The sequence below is a fragment of the Chanos chanos genome, chromosome 11 (assembly GCF_902362185.1).
Source record: "Chanos chanos chromosome 11, fChaCha1.1, whole genome shotgun sequence".
NCBI lineage: Eukaryota > Metazoa > Chordata > Actinopteri > Gonorynchiformes > Chanidae > Chanos > Chanos chanos.
The window spans coordinates 14322316-14338792 of record NC_044505.1 but is presented as its reverse complement, the minus strand read 5'-3'; the positions used below and the strand labels follow the sequence as shown (position 1 = coordinate 14338792).

The following is a 16477-nucleotide window of genomic DNA, read 5'->3' as shown; positions in this document are numbered from 1 at the left end:
AATATCGAATTTCAAGCTAACTTCACCGCGGTCTTATCTGAACGTAATTACGATATGCAGTTGTCAAAGACTATATCAGGCATACAGAGGACAGAGGGAAATCTGTATGTCCAGAAGTAAGGGGGCTTCTTAGGAGTCATTCCCAGTCGCACGCAGGCACATATGAAATAACCTTGCCACAAAAATATGACTACACACTTATGAAACACTTTTGTAAACGGGTATTGCGCTAAAGCTCACTTGGCAACAGGCTAAGTAAAATAAATGGTGTGTTATTTAGATCGTTTCATGAATGTATTTATTTACTGAAATATATATGACTTATTTATTTTATACTTTACGTTCACGTCCTGCATGAACATCAAGTGAGAAATATTTATCCCCACATTTTAAGACGAAATGTACACGTTTCAGGTGGGTCACTTCCAAAACATCCGCTCTCTTTGCACTTACTGGTGCTCTGGATGGCAATTGGAGGTTGCTATGGGTGATGCACACGCTGTGGAGTGAAGCATTCTGGGAAAAATCAAACAACTTAACGGTGGCGAAAAATCTGTAAACCGCAATGAAGGTAATAAACTGCAGTGCCATAAATTGTACATGTTTCTTTATTCATCGATTCATTACAATCGTTTCATGTGATATAAACGACATTACTGGCAACTTTGCTTGTCATGTAAGGCTAGCTGTAACGCTAGTTAACCGACCAAGATGAGCAAACAACTCATAGCCAGTTAGCTAGGTAACAGGAATATAGGCGTAGGTATGGATAATGGCGTGTTTAGTTCGGTGTCTCTGTCACATATCTCGTACCATCACAGATAGTTAGTGGAGAATAAATTTCGAAATCTCCAAGGTGTATTTTAACATGACCTTACTTGGCAAAAATGTATTAGCAAGTGAGTACATAACTTACATTTAACTAGTTCTGATAACGTTAACGTTGCCACACCGCTTTACAAACGAGCAAAGGCTTACTCTGGACCAACTCTGTGGAAACTTCAAGTTATTTTCCGGCTATTTGTAGTTATTCTTTTATCTTGTAGTAACTTAATATCTCTTTTTTTTGTTCTCGTCAGCGTGTCTTCTCCATCTCAGATAGAGCTTGGAGTGCCTCTTGCGTGCAGTATAAATGGCAAAGGACATTGGGGAATTTCCTTGCTGTTGCCGGGTTAGTAACGGATGCTGTTTCAGAGTACCTGTCACACGGCTACGGCTGATAAGCGCCAATACACAAACATCAATAAACGTCAGTTGTGGAAAGACAACACCTTCGTCAAGGTGCATGTTGCGTTAGCGAATGTTCGATACAGTGTTTTTTGTAATTTCTCTGATTAATTTCCAGACCCGACAACTCTGTAAAGATTTACGATCGCCATGGACAGAAGGCGTGTGAACTAAATATTCCGGGGTATGTAAATGTTTTCGCATCAAACGTTTTTCTTTGATACAAAAAGTACACGCGCGGGTTGTCCTCAAAGAAATCAGTTTATTCTTCTAGACTTGTTCAAACGCACGAAAACACATATCCACACTCATGTTGTGCAGGAAGTGTGTGTCTCTAGACTGGGATAAAGATGGAGACATCTTGGCAGTCATTGCTGAGAAGTCCAGCTTCATTCACCTGTGGGATGCCAACGTCAACAAGACATCTCAGCTGGATAGTGGCATGAGGTGTGTGTGTGTGTGTGTGAATGACACAGAGACAGAACAAGCATCACTGTGCACAGTTAAAGCCATATGAATTTGTACACCTTTATAATTATCAGAGAGTTTTTACAGCTGTGACATTGCTGACTGATGTTGTGTTTTTTGCTGTCTGTTTCGCTGTAGAGACCAGATGACATTTTTGCTGTGGTCAAAAACAGGGCCGTTTCTGGCAGTGGGAACCGCTAAAGGAAATCTGCTAATCTACAATCAGCAGACGTCACGGAAGATACCTGTTCTCGGTATGTCCAGTTCGCACATACACATATGTGTGCACTCTTGTGTAAAGCACACGTAAACATGAACGCAGGGTTCAGCTGCGTGCTAACACACACACACACACACACACAGTGTTGTCTCAGATGTGTTATTTTATGGTAAAGTTCTATGTTTTGTGTAGGTAAACACACTAAGAAGATTACCTGTGGATGCTGGAGCTCGCAGAACTTGCTGGCACTGGGAAGTGAGGATCGCAGTATAACCATCAGCAACCAAGACGGAGACACCATCCGACAAGTGAGTTTGTATGAGTTGGAGTGTGTATGTGAGCAAAGGAGAGAAACATGCTTTGAACCGTGTCAACCCCCCCCCCCCCCCCCCCTCTGTCTGGTAGACCTCTGTAAGGGCAGATCCAGCTGATGTTCAGTTCTCAGTTATGAAAACAGATGAGAGAGCTTCTCCAGGAGAGAGCACTGTAAGTACTGTCTCCACACTCAGTGTCTTTCACATCGCTACACACACATTCATTCACATGCACTTAGACATCTGCTTCACTCCTTTACCTATAATTCTGCACTCACTGATGTGGGTGGGTGTGTGTGTGGGTGTGTGTATGTAAATGTCTATGTCTGTGTGTGTGTGTGTGATTGTGAACTTTGACCTGTAGGTGAGTGTGGCGGTGGGTAAAAAGACTCTGTTCCTGTTTAATCTGAATGACCCTGATAACCCTATTGAACTGGCCTTCCAACAACGCTATGGCAGCATCATCTCTTATCGCTGGTGAATAAAGCGCACGAAACAAACACAACGACAAACACACTCACACTGCTGTTTTTTTTTAAACGAACCTCTATAGACGCACAAGAGTGGATGTCATACACGGACGTCTAATACTGACTGAAGTAGAACCATGAAGAAAGATGCTTCAGCCAAATACAAAGATGGTCATTTTTCTCTCTCTCTCTCTCTCTCTCTCTCTCTCTGTAGGTATGGTGATGGCTATATAATGATAGGGTTTTCTCTGGGTTATTTTGTGGTTGTTTCTACACATATCCGTGAGATTGGACAGGAGCTTTTTCAGACACATAACCACAGAGACAATCTAACCAGCATCGCCATCTCTCAGTCCCTCAACAAGGCCGCATCCTGTGGAGACAACTGGTCAGTGTGTGTGTGTGTACACATGTTTAATTAAGAGAAAAGCCAGAGTATTGGCTTTGTGTTTAGTTATTTGTTCATGTATGTACTTTAGGAATTCTCTGTGAGGTATTCCAGTTGTCTGGAAATCAAGAAAGCACAGGTTGAACTTGAAAATGGATTCATGTCCGCTAACCACAGCACCAGAAAGTCCACTCCCAACCATTATGATAAAACCTACAGAACACGAATACAACATATTTCTTTTCTTTCCAGTTGCTGCGATTGCTCATTTGCATAGTAAATTAGAATATATATATTTCTCTCTCTCTCTCTCTCTCTCTCTTTCTCTCTCACACAGTATTAAGATCCATGAACTGACTGAACTGAAGGAGATGCATGCTATTGTTACACTTGATGATGAAACGAAAGGTAAACTATTCTTCTAAGTGAAATGTTTTCCCCATATTTAAAATATTAGCCATTAGCCATATTTACAAGCTGTATTTATCATGGGAGCACATAGCACATACATGCTCTGTGTGTGTGTGTGTGTGCTTTAAGGCCTGGATCAGCTCTCATGGACAGATGATGGCCAGTTGTTGGCTGTGTCCACACAGCAGGGTAATGTGCACGTGTTTCTGTCCAAACTGCCCATGCTGGGACACAGCTGTGGCACGCGAATTGCATACCTCACCTCCCTGCTGGAGGTTACAGTTAGCAACCACGTGGAGGGGGTAAGGACTAAACACTCATATACACACATGTACACAGATCCACACACACACACACTTTTCCAGTCTTCATTTTACACACACACAGGCATACAGACCTGCACACATATTCAGTCTTCCTATTCATTAACACACACACACACAGACTGACTGACTGACACAGTCTTTGTTATTTCATTTGTCATCATTGCACTGCTCTTTCTCAGGAGCCTCCTGTTGCCGTGGTAGTGGAGGTGGAGCCTAACTTCATCGCGGTGGGGCCCTACCATGTTGCCGTGGGAATGAATAATCGTGCATGGTTTTATGCCATAGGTGAAAACGGTGAGTGTATGTGTGTATCTTATGTCAGAGTCATGATAAAATGTTTATTTTTACGTTTTATAAATTTTTGATTATATTTAAGTCAAGTGTAGAAACACTTTAATAGCTTATCTCTCTGTGTGTGTGTGTGTGTGTGTGTGTGTGTGTGCGTGTGTGAGGGCTGCAGGTGTGGAGCATCTAAAGGACACTGAATATTTGGGTACGGTGGCCAGCTTGTGTCTAAATTGTGACTACGCTGCTGCCCTGTTTGAAGGAAAAGTCCAGTTACATATGGTGAGTGAAACTTCTCTTTGGGCATTTTTTGACTGAATGTGTGTTATTGTTTGGATTAGACTTTGATCGTTCAACGAAGAGTTGTGGTTTGGGACTGAATGTGTCTGTTATTGTGTGGTTTGGACAGTGAAGAGTTCAGTGAAGAGCTATGGTTTGTTCTCTGTGTATTAGATTGAAGGAGAAGACCAGGATGTTCAGGAGGACAGACAGACTAAACTTTTTCCAGAATCTGACCAGAGACACCGTATCCTCTGTCATGCCCTGACTTCGGACTTTCTTTACTACGGCACAGATGTAAGACTGCACACACACACGCACATATAAATACGCACATATACACATACACACATGCACATATACACATACACACACACACGCACATATACACAGACGTACAGACACACACACACACGCACATATACACATACATACACACACACACACGCACATATAAATACGCAAATATACACATGCACATATACACATACACACATACACACACACACACACACACACACACGCACATATACACAGACGTACAGACACGCACACATGTATATACACATACACACACACATATACACACACACACACGCACATATACACAGATGTACACACACACACACACAAACAGTCATAGCAGTTGGTACATAGTTAGAATTGCTGTTTCAGCGTATGCCAACACCTCTCTCTCTCTCTCTCTCTCTCTCTCTCTCTCTGTAGACCGGCTCCATTCATTGTTTTTACATTGAAGACTGGGTGAATGTGAACGAGTATCGTCACACCGTGGGTGTGCGGAAGATTTTCCCAGACCCCAACGGAACACATCTCATCTTCATCGACGACAAGAGCGATGGCTTCCTCTACTGCCCCGTAATACACACACACACACACACACACACACACACAAAATCAGGCGCTGCATTGTAGAGAGACCGATGTTTGTTCAAAATGCTCTGTAGTTATTGCTGTTTTGTGTCTGTAGGTGAATGACAGCGTGTTTGAGATTCCAAACCTGTCTTCCACCATTACGGGGGTGCTGTGGGAAAACTGGCCCAGTGACAAGGGCGTGTTTGTGGCGTTTGATGAAGACAAAGTTTACACCTATGCTTTTCACAAGGACACCATACAGGGTATCCCATAATCCATTTCTTCTTATGACCTCCTACATCACTGTAAATCATAAAACATATTCAGTATCGCACATTTTAAACAAACAACCTGCATATGTTTTCCGATTTCTTACCTTAATGTGTCTCTGTCCCTTGTATTCGATTTGTCCCAAACTTTCTATAAACTCTTTCACACATGCAGTTTCATTCCTAAATGTTGCAACAATTTTCTAGAACAGGGTCATGTGTGAGCATCAGCCAGAAATTGAAATGCCCAAAAAGTTGACTCAGCTATTGTCTGGGACCAAACCTAGTACATTTCCCAGAAAATTACCAGAGAATCTCAAGTGTGAAGAGAGCTGTGACATTTCTGGATAAGAGGAAGAGGTTTCTGAGTTTTCTGTGTATTTATCTTATGATTTGCTCATGGCAAGTTGTGAAGGGGAATTTAAATCAGCAAAACAACAGCTTGCAAACCAGCAAAGGGCATTCAGCGAAGATAACCCAGTGTCCTAATAACGTCATCCGCTGTCTACGAAACGTGATGTAAATGAGTAACATTGTAAGCGCATCGACTCTCAAACGACTGCTCACCCGTGATTTTATTTCAAACAACGCGTCTCTCGCTGTGTGAGTTAGAAGCCACATCCTGCCTTCCCGGTATTTTTATGCCGTGTGTGAACGCCCGTGTCCTGGCAGTGTTCCGGCAACGGAGTGCAGTTGTGAAAGCGGTAATCCGCTGGAGGCGTTAATCCGGTAATGTGCTGGGTTCTGTGCCTGAAAGGGGCTTTCGTCTGTCTGACCTCCGCGGTTTCGCTCTCTCTCTCCATCCCCCCAGGCTCTAAAGTGGTTTTGGTGGGTGGCACGAAGCTGCCGTTTTCCCATAAGCCCTTGCTGCTGTACAACGGTGAGTTGACCTGTCAGACTCAGAGCGGGAAGATGAGCAGCGTGGTCCTGAGCACACACTCCTTTCTTAACACCGGCAACACACAAAACAACACGGAGCAGCTCCACAAACTACTACAGCAGGCCATCATGCTGAAGAGGTACTGCTCCGCACTGTGTGTGTATGTGAGTGTGTGTGTGTGTGTGTGTGTGTGTGTGTGTGAGTGAGTGAGTGAGTGAGTGAGTGAGTGAGAGAGAGAGAGAGAGAGAGAGAGAGAGAGAGTGAGTTTAACTGGGTCACTGTTATGTGTAGTAGTTTTATGTTTGTGTCTGTTTAATTTTTTGAAAAGCAGAATTTTTTTTGTAAATATGTAACTGTGCATCTCTGTGTATGTGTATGTGTATCTGTGTGTGTGTGTGTGTGTGTGTATCTGTGTGTGTGTGTCTGTGTGTATGTTTGTCTGTCGGTGTATCTGTGTGTGTGTGTGTGTGTGTGTGTGTGTGTGTGTGTGTGTATCTGTGTGTATGTGTGTGTGTCGGTGTATCTGTGTGTGTGTGTAGGTTCTCGGAGGCGTGGGACCTGTGTAAGTCTCTGAACAGTGTGGAGCGGTGGAATGAGTTGGGCCAGGCGTGTATGCACCATATGGAGGTGGATCAGGCCATCAGAGTGTATCGCATGGTGGGCAACCCAGGGATGGTCATGTCTCTGGAGGATGTTAAGGTGTGTGTGTGTGTGTTGTGTTAAAAGGTTGTAGATGTACATGTTTAGGTGACAGTGTAGCCATTAGTTATACAGCTGAAATGCTCTCTTGCTTACACTCTCTCTCTCTCACTCTCTCTCTGTAGGGGATAGAGGATCAGAACCTGTTGGCCGGCCATTTGGCCATGTACTCTAATGACTATAACCGAGCTCAGGACCTTTACTTGGCCTCCTCCCGGCCAATAGAAGCCCTGGAGGTACCCACATACACACACACACACACACACAAAATAAATTAAGTTATTGTGGTAGTGGTATTGAAAGGTGATTTAGTGTGTGTTTTTGCATATGTGCGTTCATGTGTGTGTTTTTGTGTGCGTGCATGTTTATGTGTCTGCATCTGTGCACGTGCGTGCGCATGTGTGTGTGTAGATGAGGAGAGATCTACATCACTGGGACAGTGCAGTGCAGCTGGCTAAAAACCTGGCTCCATCACAACTGCCCTTCATATCTAAAGAGTATGCTGTGCAGCTGGAGTTTGTGTGAGTAAACTAAACCCCACACCAAACATCATTTCATCTGTGAGTTTGTGTGAGTAAAACTAAACCCCACACCAAACATCGTTTCATCTGTGAGTTTGTGCGAGTAAACTGAACCACACACCAAACATCGTTTCATCTGTGAGTTTGTGCGAGTAAACTGAACCACACACCAAACATCGTTTCATCTGTGAGTTTGTGCGAGTAAACTGAACCACACACCAAACATCGTTTCATCTGTGAGTTTGTGTGAGTAAACTAAAGCACACACCAAACATCGTTTCATCTGTGAGTTTGTGTGAATAAACTAAAGCACACACCAAACATCGTTTCATCTGTGAGTTTGTGTGAGTAAACTGAACCACACACCAAACATCATTTCATCTCTGAGTGTGTGTGTGAGTAAACTAAAGCACACACCAAACATTTCATCTGTGAGCGTATGTTAGTAAACTAAAGCACTCACCAAACATCATTTCTTCTGTGAGCTTGTGTGAGTAAACTAAACCACACACCAAACATCGTTTCATCTGTGAGCGTATGTGAGTAAACTAAAGCACACACCAAACATCATTTCATCTGATGTACATGTCCTTTCATATCACAGTCAACACTAAATGAATGTATGCATGCTGACACATTATACTTCAGATACAGTCCTACAATATAAAAGGGACCTTCTTGAGACTGGCCACGTATTTAAAGCAAACAACTAAACGCTGACTAGGTTACATTGCTGTTACATTTTCAGATGTGTTTGAGTGTACCACATGACTGTGATGTGGTATTCTTTTAAAGTGAGTGCAGTGTGTCTGACGTCGCTGTTTTGTCATCTCTTTCCAGAGGAGATTATGTGAATGCGTTGGCTCACTATGAGAAGGGCATGACCGGTAATAATAAGGTAATTATGGGTGCTCTGTAAATGATTACTTTGGAGAAAATGGACGATATTGAAAATATAAATATAAGCCTAGATATTAATTCTTCAATTGTCCCAAGAGGGAAACAGAATTTACCTCAGGGAAACTGTTCTAGATTTTAACAGCCATTATCTAGGGGCTTAATCTGTTAATTTAAATGATTTAATTGCGCAGTCAAATGGTAATTACTGAAATTTTTACATTTACTTAAGAATGCAGACAACACGTGACTTTGTCATCACATAATATTGTGTGCGTGTGCGTGTGTCTGTGTGTGGTATCAGGAGCACGATGAGAGCTGTGAGGCCGGAGTGGCGCGGATGTCTATCCGTATGGGAGATATACGCAGAGGAATCAACCAGGCCCTCAAACACCCCAGCCGAGTCCTGAAGAAAGACTGTGGAGCCATACTGGAGAGCATGAAGGTGTGTGTGTACATGTGTGTGTGTGTGTGTGTGTATTGTGTAATGATTTGTGAATGTCTTGTTTGTGTGTGTGTGTGTGTATGCATATATGTGTGTGTGTGGGTGTGTGTATTGTGTAATGACTTGTGAACGTCTTGTGTGTGAGTGTGTGTGTGTGTGTGTATTGTGTAATGACTTGTGAACGTCTTGTGTGTGAGTGTGTGTGTGTGTGTGTATTGTGTAATGACTTGTGAATGTCTTGTCTGTATGTGTATGTGTGTATTGTGTAATGACTTATGAACGTCTTGTTTGTGTATGTGTGTGTGTGTGTGTGTATATATGTGTGTGTGTATTGTGTAATGACTTGTGAATGTCTTGTTTGTGTGTGTAGCAATACCCTGAAGCTGCTCAGCTTTATGAGAAAGGGCAGTTTTACGACAAAGCCGCGTCCGTCTACATACGCTGCAAGAACTGGTAAGGCTTTACCACAATCAAACGATCTCTTTACCACAATCAAACGAACTCTTTACCACAATCAAATGATCTCCGCAGCAGTAAGATGAACTGAGAGAAGTGGGATAATTACAGACAGATAACAGTGTGTCCTGAGACTGAGTTGACGAAATAGTGCAGGTGTGAACTTCAGTGCATCTGTGTGTCTCAGGTCAAAGGTCGGAGAACTCCTGCCTCAAGTCACGTCTCCTAAGATTCACCTCCAGTACGCCAAGGCCAAGGAGGCGGACGGAAAGTACGTACCATTTACGCCTTTACGATGTAAAACCTTCTGATGTTTGACATAGTCCATTAACACAGCCCTTTTACGCATTGTGTTTTAAGACGACCTCTCTGATTGCTAGCGGTATGTCGCAGAACTGTTCTCTTTTCTGTCCTCACCAAATCAAGCCACACCCTCTCTGATGCTATTGGCTGTTGTGTGTGTGTGTGTGGGCAGGTATAAGGAGGCAGCGATGGCCTATGAGAGCGCGAGAGATTGGGACAACGTGGTCCGGATCCTGCTGGATCACCTCAACAACCCAGAGGAGGCCGTGCGCATCGTCAGGGAAACGGAGTCGATCGACGGCGCCAAGATGGTGGCCAGGTTAGTAGAACATGCTACTTGTCTTTACATTCATTAATGTGTTTAACTTTTCTTTTACTTGTTACTTTTTTCCACTTAGACTGATGTGACCTTCAAGAGCGCGCTTCTCTATGCATATCACGCATTATTTTCTGAGAAAATGCACATGGCTCAGTGCACATTGGGTTTGTGATCAGTCCACTCCCTTGCTGGAGCTGATTTTGATTTGAATTTGGTTCTGATGTGAATCCAGTGTGACTTTAGCGTCTTTCCTTTGTGACTCTCGTATGAATCCACTCTAGTTCTGGTATTGTTCTACAGTCATTCCAACCTAATTCCACCAGTGCTCAGATGTAACGGATTTGTAACTGTACCATAATTCCGGTGTAATTCTGTGTGGATGATTTCAGGTTTTTCCTGCGTCTGAGTGACTATGCCTCAGCCATCCAGTTCTTAGTGTTGTCCCGCTGCAGTGATGAGGCCTTTCAGTTAGCCCAACAGCACGGACAGATGGAGGTCTATGCAGACATCATCGGTTAGAGCACTAAATGCTCTTTTCTTTCTTTCTTTTGTCCTTTCTTTCTTTCATTCTTTGTTTGTTTGTTTCTGTCTTTCTTGCTGTGGTCTTTAAAACACATTTCTGAATTGAATATGCCTTTAACACCATTTGTGGACTGGTAAATAGATTTGTGTTTGGTTTTTTTGTGTAGGCTCAGATGCTACATTTGAAGACTACCAGAGCATTGCTCTCTACTTTGAGGGAGAGAAGAAGCATCTACAGGCGGGAAAATTCTTCCAGAAATGTGGCCAGTACAGCAGAGTGAGCTAATTTACATTAAGAAATTATTCTCTTTTTTTGTTTAATGCACTAGATCAATGTCATTAACTCTCATATAGTTAACACCCTTGTTTCTCTCTCTCTCTCTCCCTCTCAGGCACTAAAGCATTTTCTGAAGTGTCCTAACACTGATGACAACGTTGCTATAGAGATGGCCATTGAGACGGTATGACCCCTGACCCACACTGTGAAAAACACAACACTGCTTCATTTTACATGTTAAGGCCAAGCTGTCATATCACCCTCTTCAGCCATGCTTACCTTCCTAACCCCATAGTCAAAGTGTTTGTTTTGTTTTTTGTAGAGAACGTCCAGTAAAGTTCAGTAAACTCAGTAAGGCTGTGTCTTCATGGGATGCACCGCTAAAACTTTTTTTTATTGTTTTGATTTGGACTTTTTACATAATGTTGATTTGGACTGTTTGTATAATTTTGATTTCAACTTTTTACATAATTTTGTTTTAGACTTTTTACCCAGTTTTGATTGGGATCATTTACATCATTTTTCACGTCCTACCAATGGTTTACATCAGCCCAGATCATTCCAAAGAACTTCAAAATCTGACTTTAGCTGCTTCGCATGTCCGTTGTATTTCGGATTTCAAGTGCCTGACCCTGATGTTGCCCTTGTTGATGACGATGATGGTTTTGCGGATGATTATTGTGATGTTGATGTTAATGATCAAATGATGATGATGATGATGATGATGATGATGATGATAAAACGATTGTGTTCCAGGTGGGCGAAGCCAAAGATGACGCTCTCACTAACCAGCTGATAGATTATCTGATGGGTGAGACTGACGGAATGCCTAAGGTATCTGACTGTTAATTAAATATCACCGTAATGTGCGTTTTTCTTTGTTTTTGTTTGTTTTGGGTTTTTTTTGCTGCTTTAATGTATTTTTTCCCCCTCAATCATTTGTTTCTCTTGTGGTTTTCATTCTCTCTCTCCTGTCATTGGCATGTGTGTAGTCTTTCTCCGTGAGTAACTCACTGGGTGTGCTGCTGCTGCCTCCTTGTGGTCATTCAGCAGTAGTGCAGCTTTTGTGTTTGTGAAACGTGTGTGTGAGTAGACGTTCTGCTTTCATGCTTAAATTTTGCATCTGTGTGCATATATGTACATGTGGATGTGTATGCGTGTCAGAGTTTTTTGCTGCTTTTTTTCGATGACGTGAATTAAATACAATTTTTACATGATTGTTATGTCAGACTGGTAGGGTACAAAGAAGCCCTGACCAAAAGACAGTAATGTTTCTGAGATAACTCAGCGCTTTTCTGATGCAAACAAAGCAGCTTAATTTGACATTGTGAACTATGAAATTGTATTCTCTTCTCGTTATTAAAACTTATCTTCTCATGTGCACATCTTTTTACTGTGGTTTTAAAACATTAAGTACCTATGCTGGCTAAATCCTTTACATACATCAGATTACTTTTCTATTTGTTTGAGATTTTGGAGTTTTATTGTCCATGTAGACATTAGGACTCCATAATCAAAACTTTTCAAAATCAACCCTTTTTTTTTTTTTTATATACTGTTGGATTAGTGTTTGCATATAAAAGAGAGAGTGAGAGTGCTCCCATATGTTGTCAGTGCAGTTGGGTTGTTGTTTATTTCTGTCTGAATAGTTCTGTTTAGACATCTATTTCTATCTAATCTATTTCTGTCCAACTGAAAACTCTCTGTCAGACATGACTCACTGTGATCGGTCGTTCTTCTCCTTCCCAGGATGCCAAGTACCTGTTCCGTCTTTACATGGCCCTGAAACAGTACAGAGAAGCAGCCCGGACGGCCATCATCATCGCCAGAGAGGAACAGTCCGCAGGTACCTCTGTTTGTCACCACAATTTCACACCTAATAATTCATTTTGTCAACTTGTTTTTTCATTAAATCATTTGTCTGTTTGTCAGTTTTTTTTAATGCTTATTTGTTAATTGTAAATAGTTAGTATGCAACTGTCACATGCTGATGTGAGAGGCGTGTGTTGTAGGAAACTACCGGAGTGCCCATGACGTGTTGTTGAGTATGTATATGGAACTCCAGACTCAGAAGATTAAAATTCCTGCGGAGATGGCCACTAACCTCATGATCCTACACAGCTACCTGCTCGTCAAGGTCAGAAGGTCACACTCCCAGCATCTCCTGTTTTCTATTGGTCCAGTATGAACTACACACTAGAACTGCATACTGCCTCAGACTACATATCATATCTCAGACTATTCATCCATCCATCCATCCGTCCATCCATCTTTCCATACATGCTTTTATTGATGATGTATTTGATGATGCTGGTGTCAAAGTATTGGTACCTGTTTCTGTGTTTTAAAAGATGGGGTTGACACATCTCTTAATTTCTGATTCTGAACTACTGATGATTGATTTATTAGATTCATGTGAAAAGAGGAGATCACTTGAAAGCAGCTCGCATGCTCATCCGTGTCTCCAACAACATCAGCAAGTTCCCTTCACGTGAGTCAGCAAAACGCAGACACACACACACAGACACCCACATACACACAGACACACACACACACACAGACACCCACATACACCATGTGCTCATGATTAGGTAAGTTACATTTGCAGATGTTGTATTGTAGTCTCTGTGTGTGCGTGCCCCACAGATATCGTACCCATCCTGACATCAGCGGTGATCGAGTGTCATCGCGCCGGGTTAAAGAATTCGTCCTTCAGTTTTGCGGCCATGCTGATGAGACCAGAGTACCGCAGTAAGATTGACGTCAAATATAAGAAGAAGATAGAAGCCCTGGTCCGGTGAGAGTCTCTTCACACACACACTCACACACACACACACACACACAGACATGCGTGGCCCTTGTGTTGAGCAGTATCAACATATTCATACAATCATACCAACCTTTTCTCCCATGCTTTTTTTTTTTGCTTTGTTTGTGTGAACAGTATTTGTTTATATAGACACAGGCCTTCATAGCGGCAGGGACTGGACCACTGTGTGACCACTTTGACGACACAGTTACTTTTTCTCACCATGCTATCTTTATCTCACCCACTTTTTTCCAGTGTCATACATACTTAGTCTGTGTGTTCCCATTCTCTCATTTAATACAGGCCCAACATGTAGCCAAAAACATGCCTTTACTCTCTTACTGGAAACTAAAACAACTGCAGAATCCTGCGTCTTGTCTTCTCGTGGTCACAAACAAACTGTCAGCGTTAATTTTCATTTGATGAAACAACTAATGATGCTCTGTTTTCACTGCCAACTCACACTGACATCAAGTGATCTAAAAAGAGTCCAGTCTGGACAGTTCACATCCAAACAGTGCCAGGTAAATCGGTTTTTATTGCAGCTGGACAGTGATTGTGTAGCCAATGCAAATCAGTGGGGGTGGAGCTAAAGTTAGGCCAGCTGCCTGCAGTTTGTTTTGATCATGCCTCTTAAGTGCCTCTGGTTAATGTACATATTTGTAAACAACAACAAAACACAAAAATGATACAGTGAGAAAAACAAACCTCCAGTAATCTCTAATGTCTGAGGATACAGTATGTCTCTTATCTTTGCCAACACATCACTGCACTGTACTCATGTTGGGAGTTGTCTGCTCATCTACTGATTTCTCTCGCTTTCAGGTCTTTACCTCTAGGGTTTTTTTCATAGTCTTTTTTTCTGGCCAGTTCTCACTGTTGTGTTCATTGTCATCCCTGTCTCTGTCTGTCTCTTTGATGATGTTAGTCGTCCAGATACGTCAGAGTTAGAAGAGGAGAACTCACCGTGTCCTTACTGTGGGTTTATGCTGCCTGACTGTGAACTGCTCTGCCCAGGCTGCAAAAACAACTTGCCCTACTGCATCGCAACGGTACACGTACACACACACACACACACACACACACACACACACGCAGACCCATAGCCACACACCTATACACACACTGCCGCACATGCAAACTGCCACACACTCACACACACACACACACACACACAGAGCATCTTACAGCCTCACCACAGCACACACAGTCACCATTATGGTGTCACCACAATATACACACAGAAGGACAGATAGACACACACACACATATACACACCTATGCACAGGGCATCGTCACACACACACACAGAGCATCGTACAGTATCACTACAGCAAACACATGCACACAGTCACTATCATACAGTGTGAGTATAGTGTACATACGGACAGACTGACGCACACAAGCGCACACTCTAACTCGGTTTGTGTTCTCTGCCAGGGTCGACACATGGTGAAAGAGGACTGGTCTGTGTGTCCACACTGTGACTTCCCTGCTCTCTACTCTCAGCTTACACAGTGAGTCAATCAGAGGACTGAAAGTGTGTGTGTGGAGTAGCTAACTGATCAGTCACTGCCCATGGCACCTGTTATTTCTTTAACATCATGTCATCTCCTTCCTGTGTGTGTGTGTGTGTTTCAGATTGCTGGAGTCTGAGTCAGTGTGTCCCATGTGTTCGGAGAATCTGAGTGGGAGTGAGGTGAAGAAAATTGCAGACTGTGCCAACTACCTGGACCAAGTGGAGTGCTGAAAAAAAAAAAAACAACCCCAGAGGAACACAAATGAAAGGAGAGACAGCACAAAGGAGCAAAGGGAGAGATGACAGAGGAAAAAAAGCTACTTTGAGAATAATTTAACAAAAGTTCATGTGACTTTGCATATTATTTTTGAAAGATATTTTGAATATAAGAAGACATTGTCATTCACTGTTAATACAACTTTGTATAAGTATTTAAAAAATGTACTCATGTATGATGTAACCCTGTATTTTTTTTTATTAAATATAATTTAAACTTTGTTTTGACTATTGTATTTAGATGGTACTGTTGTCATAGATTACGATGACGGGTATCAAAAGAATTGAAACTCTTTTCAACATTTGTATTATTTTTATTACAATTGTAGAAAGCGTATTTTGAGGGTATATATGGTCATATTTCAGGTTTTGAAATACATTAAAGCATCATTGTCCTCAACACTTTCACATTTTTCATTGTAAGGCGATCAGTACAATACTGATTTTAGTGGTAATAAACTTATCGGTATACACAGACAGAGCAGAAAACCGACTAATGCACATTGCCGGTGTGTGTGGTTTGACCCAAATGACGCAACAGTCAGTGTTACGTCATGGAATTCTGAAAATAAAATAACGGTGACAGTGGACGTAGGCGCTAGTGATGGGAAGTTCGGATCTTTTTTACTGACTCGGATCTTTGAATCTCGTTCAGTGAAATGAACGAATCTTTTTTCCAAGTCATTTGTTCATTGGAACTAGTGTGGCGCTTTATCTGAGTGATGACAGAAAGACTGTTCTAAAACACTAAGAGCAACTTCACTTGGTAAAGTATAATATACAAGTTCACTTTTGTTAATCTCTCAAGCAACCATTTGGACCATAGCCTACTTAGTTATTCAGCTGAAGTGACTGATTACTTAATTTGCCCGTACGAGAGCGCCGCGCTTATCGATAAAAAAAATATATCATTCTATAATAGACTGCGGTGAAGTTAGCTTGAAATTCGATATTCGCCTGACATTCACCACAAAGCTAGATCTCTTTCTCATGAAAAGTGAAATAAACTACTTGCACGTTATAT

At 42.1% G+C, this 16477-nt stretch overlaps 1 protein-coding gene across 1 annotated transcript; it reads left to right on the top strand.

Moving 5' to 3' along the window:
• The first annotated feature begins 399 nt into the window (after positions 1-399).
• Positions 400-15408, top strand: wdr19 (WD repeat domain 19). Its single transcript, XM_030787718.1, has 36 exons — positions 400-414; positions 1080-1171; positions 1346-1411; positions 1549-1674; positions 1834-1949; positions 2108-2223; positions 2321-2401; positions 2594-2706; positions 2914-3087; positions 3425-3495; positions 3628-3800; positions 4004-4118; positions 4285-4391; positions 4563-4685; positions 5115-5264; positions 5377-5524; positions 6342-6549; positions 6950-7109; positions 7235-7345; positions 7521-7630; positions 8471-8528; positions 8832-8972; positions 9343-9425; positions 9616-9699; positions 9904-10050; positions 10440-10564; positions 10740-10849; positions 10965-11033; positions 11606-11683; positions 12599-12695; positions 12862-12986; positions 13259-13340; positions 13496-13646; positions 14587-14710; positions 15099-15175; positions 15300-15408. The coding sequence occupies exons 1-36, from the start codon at positions 400-402 to the stop codon at positions 15406-15408; spliced, it is 4035 nt and encodes a 1344-aa protein (XP_030643578.1).
• Positions 15409-16477: the final 1069 nt, after the last annotated feature.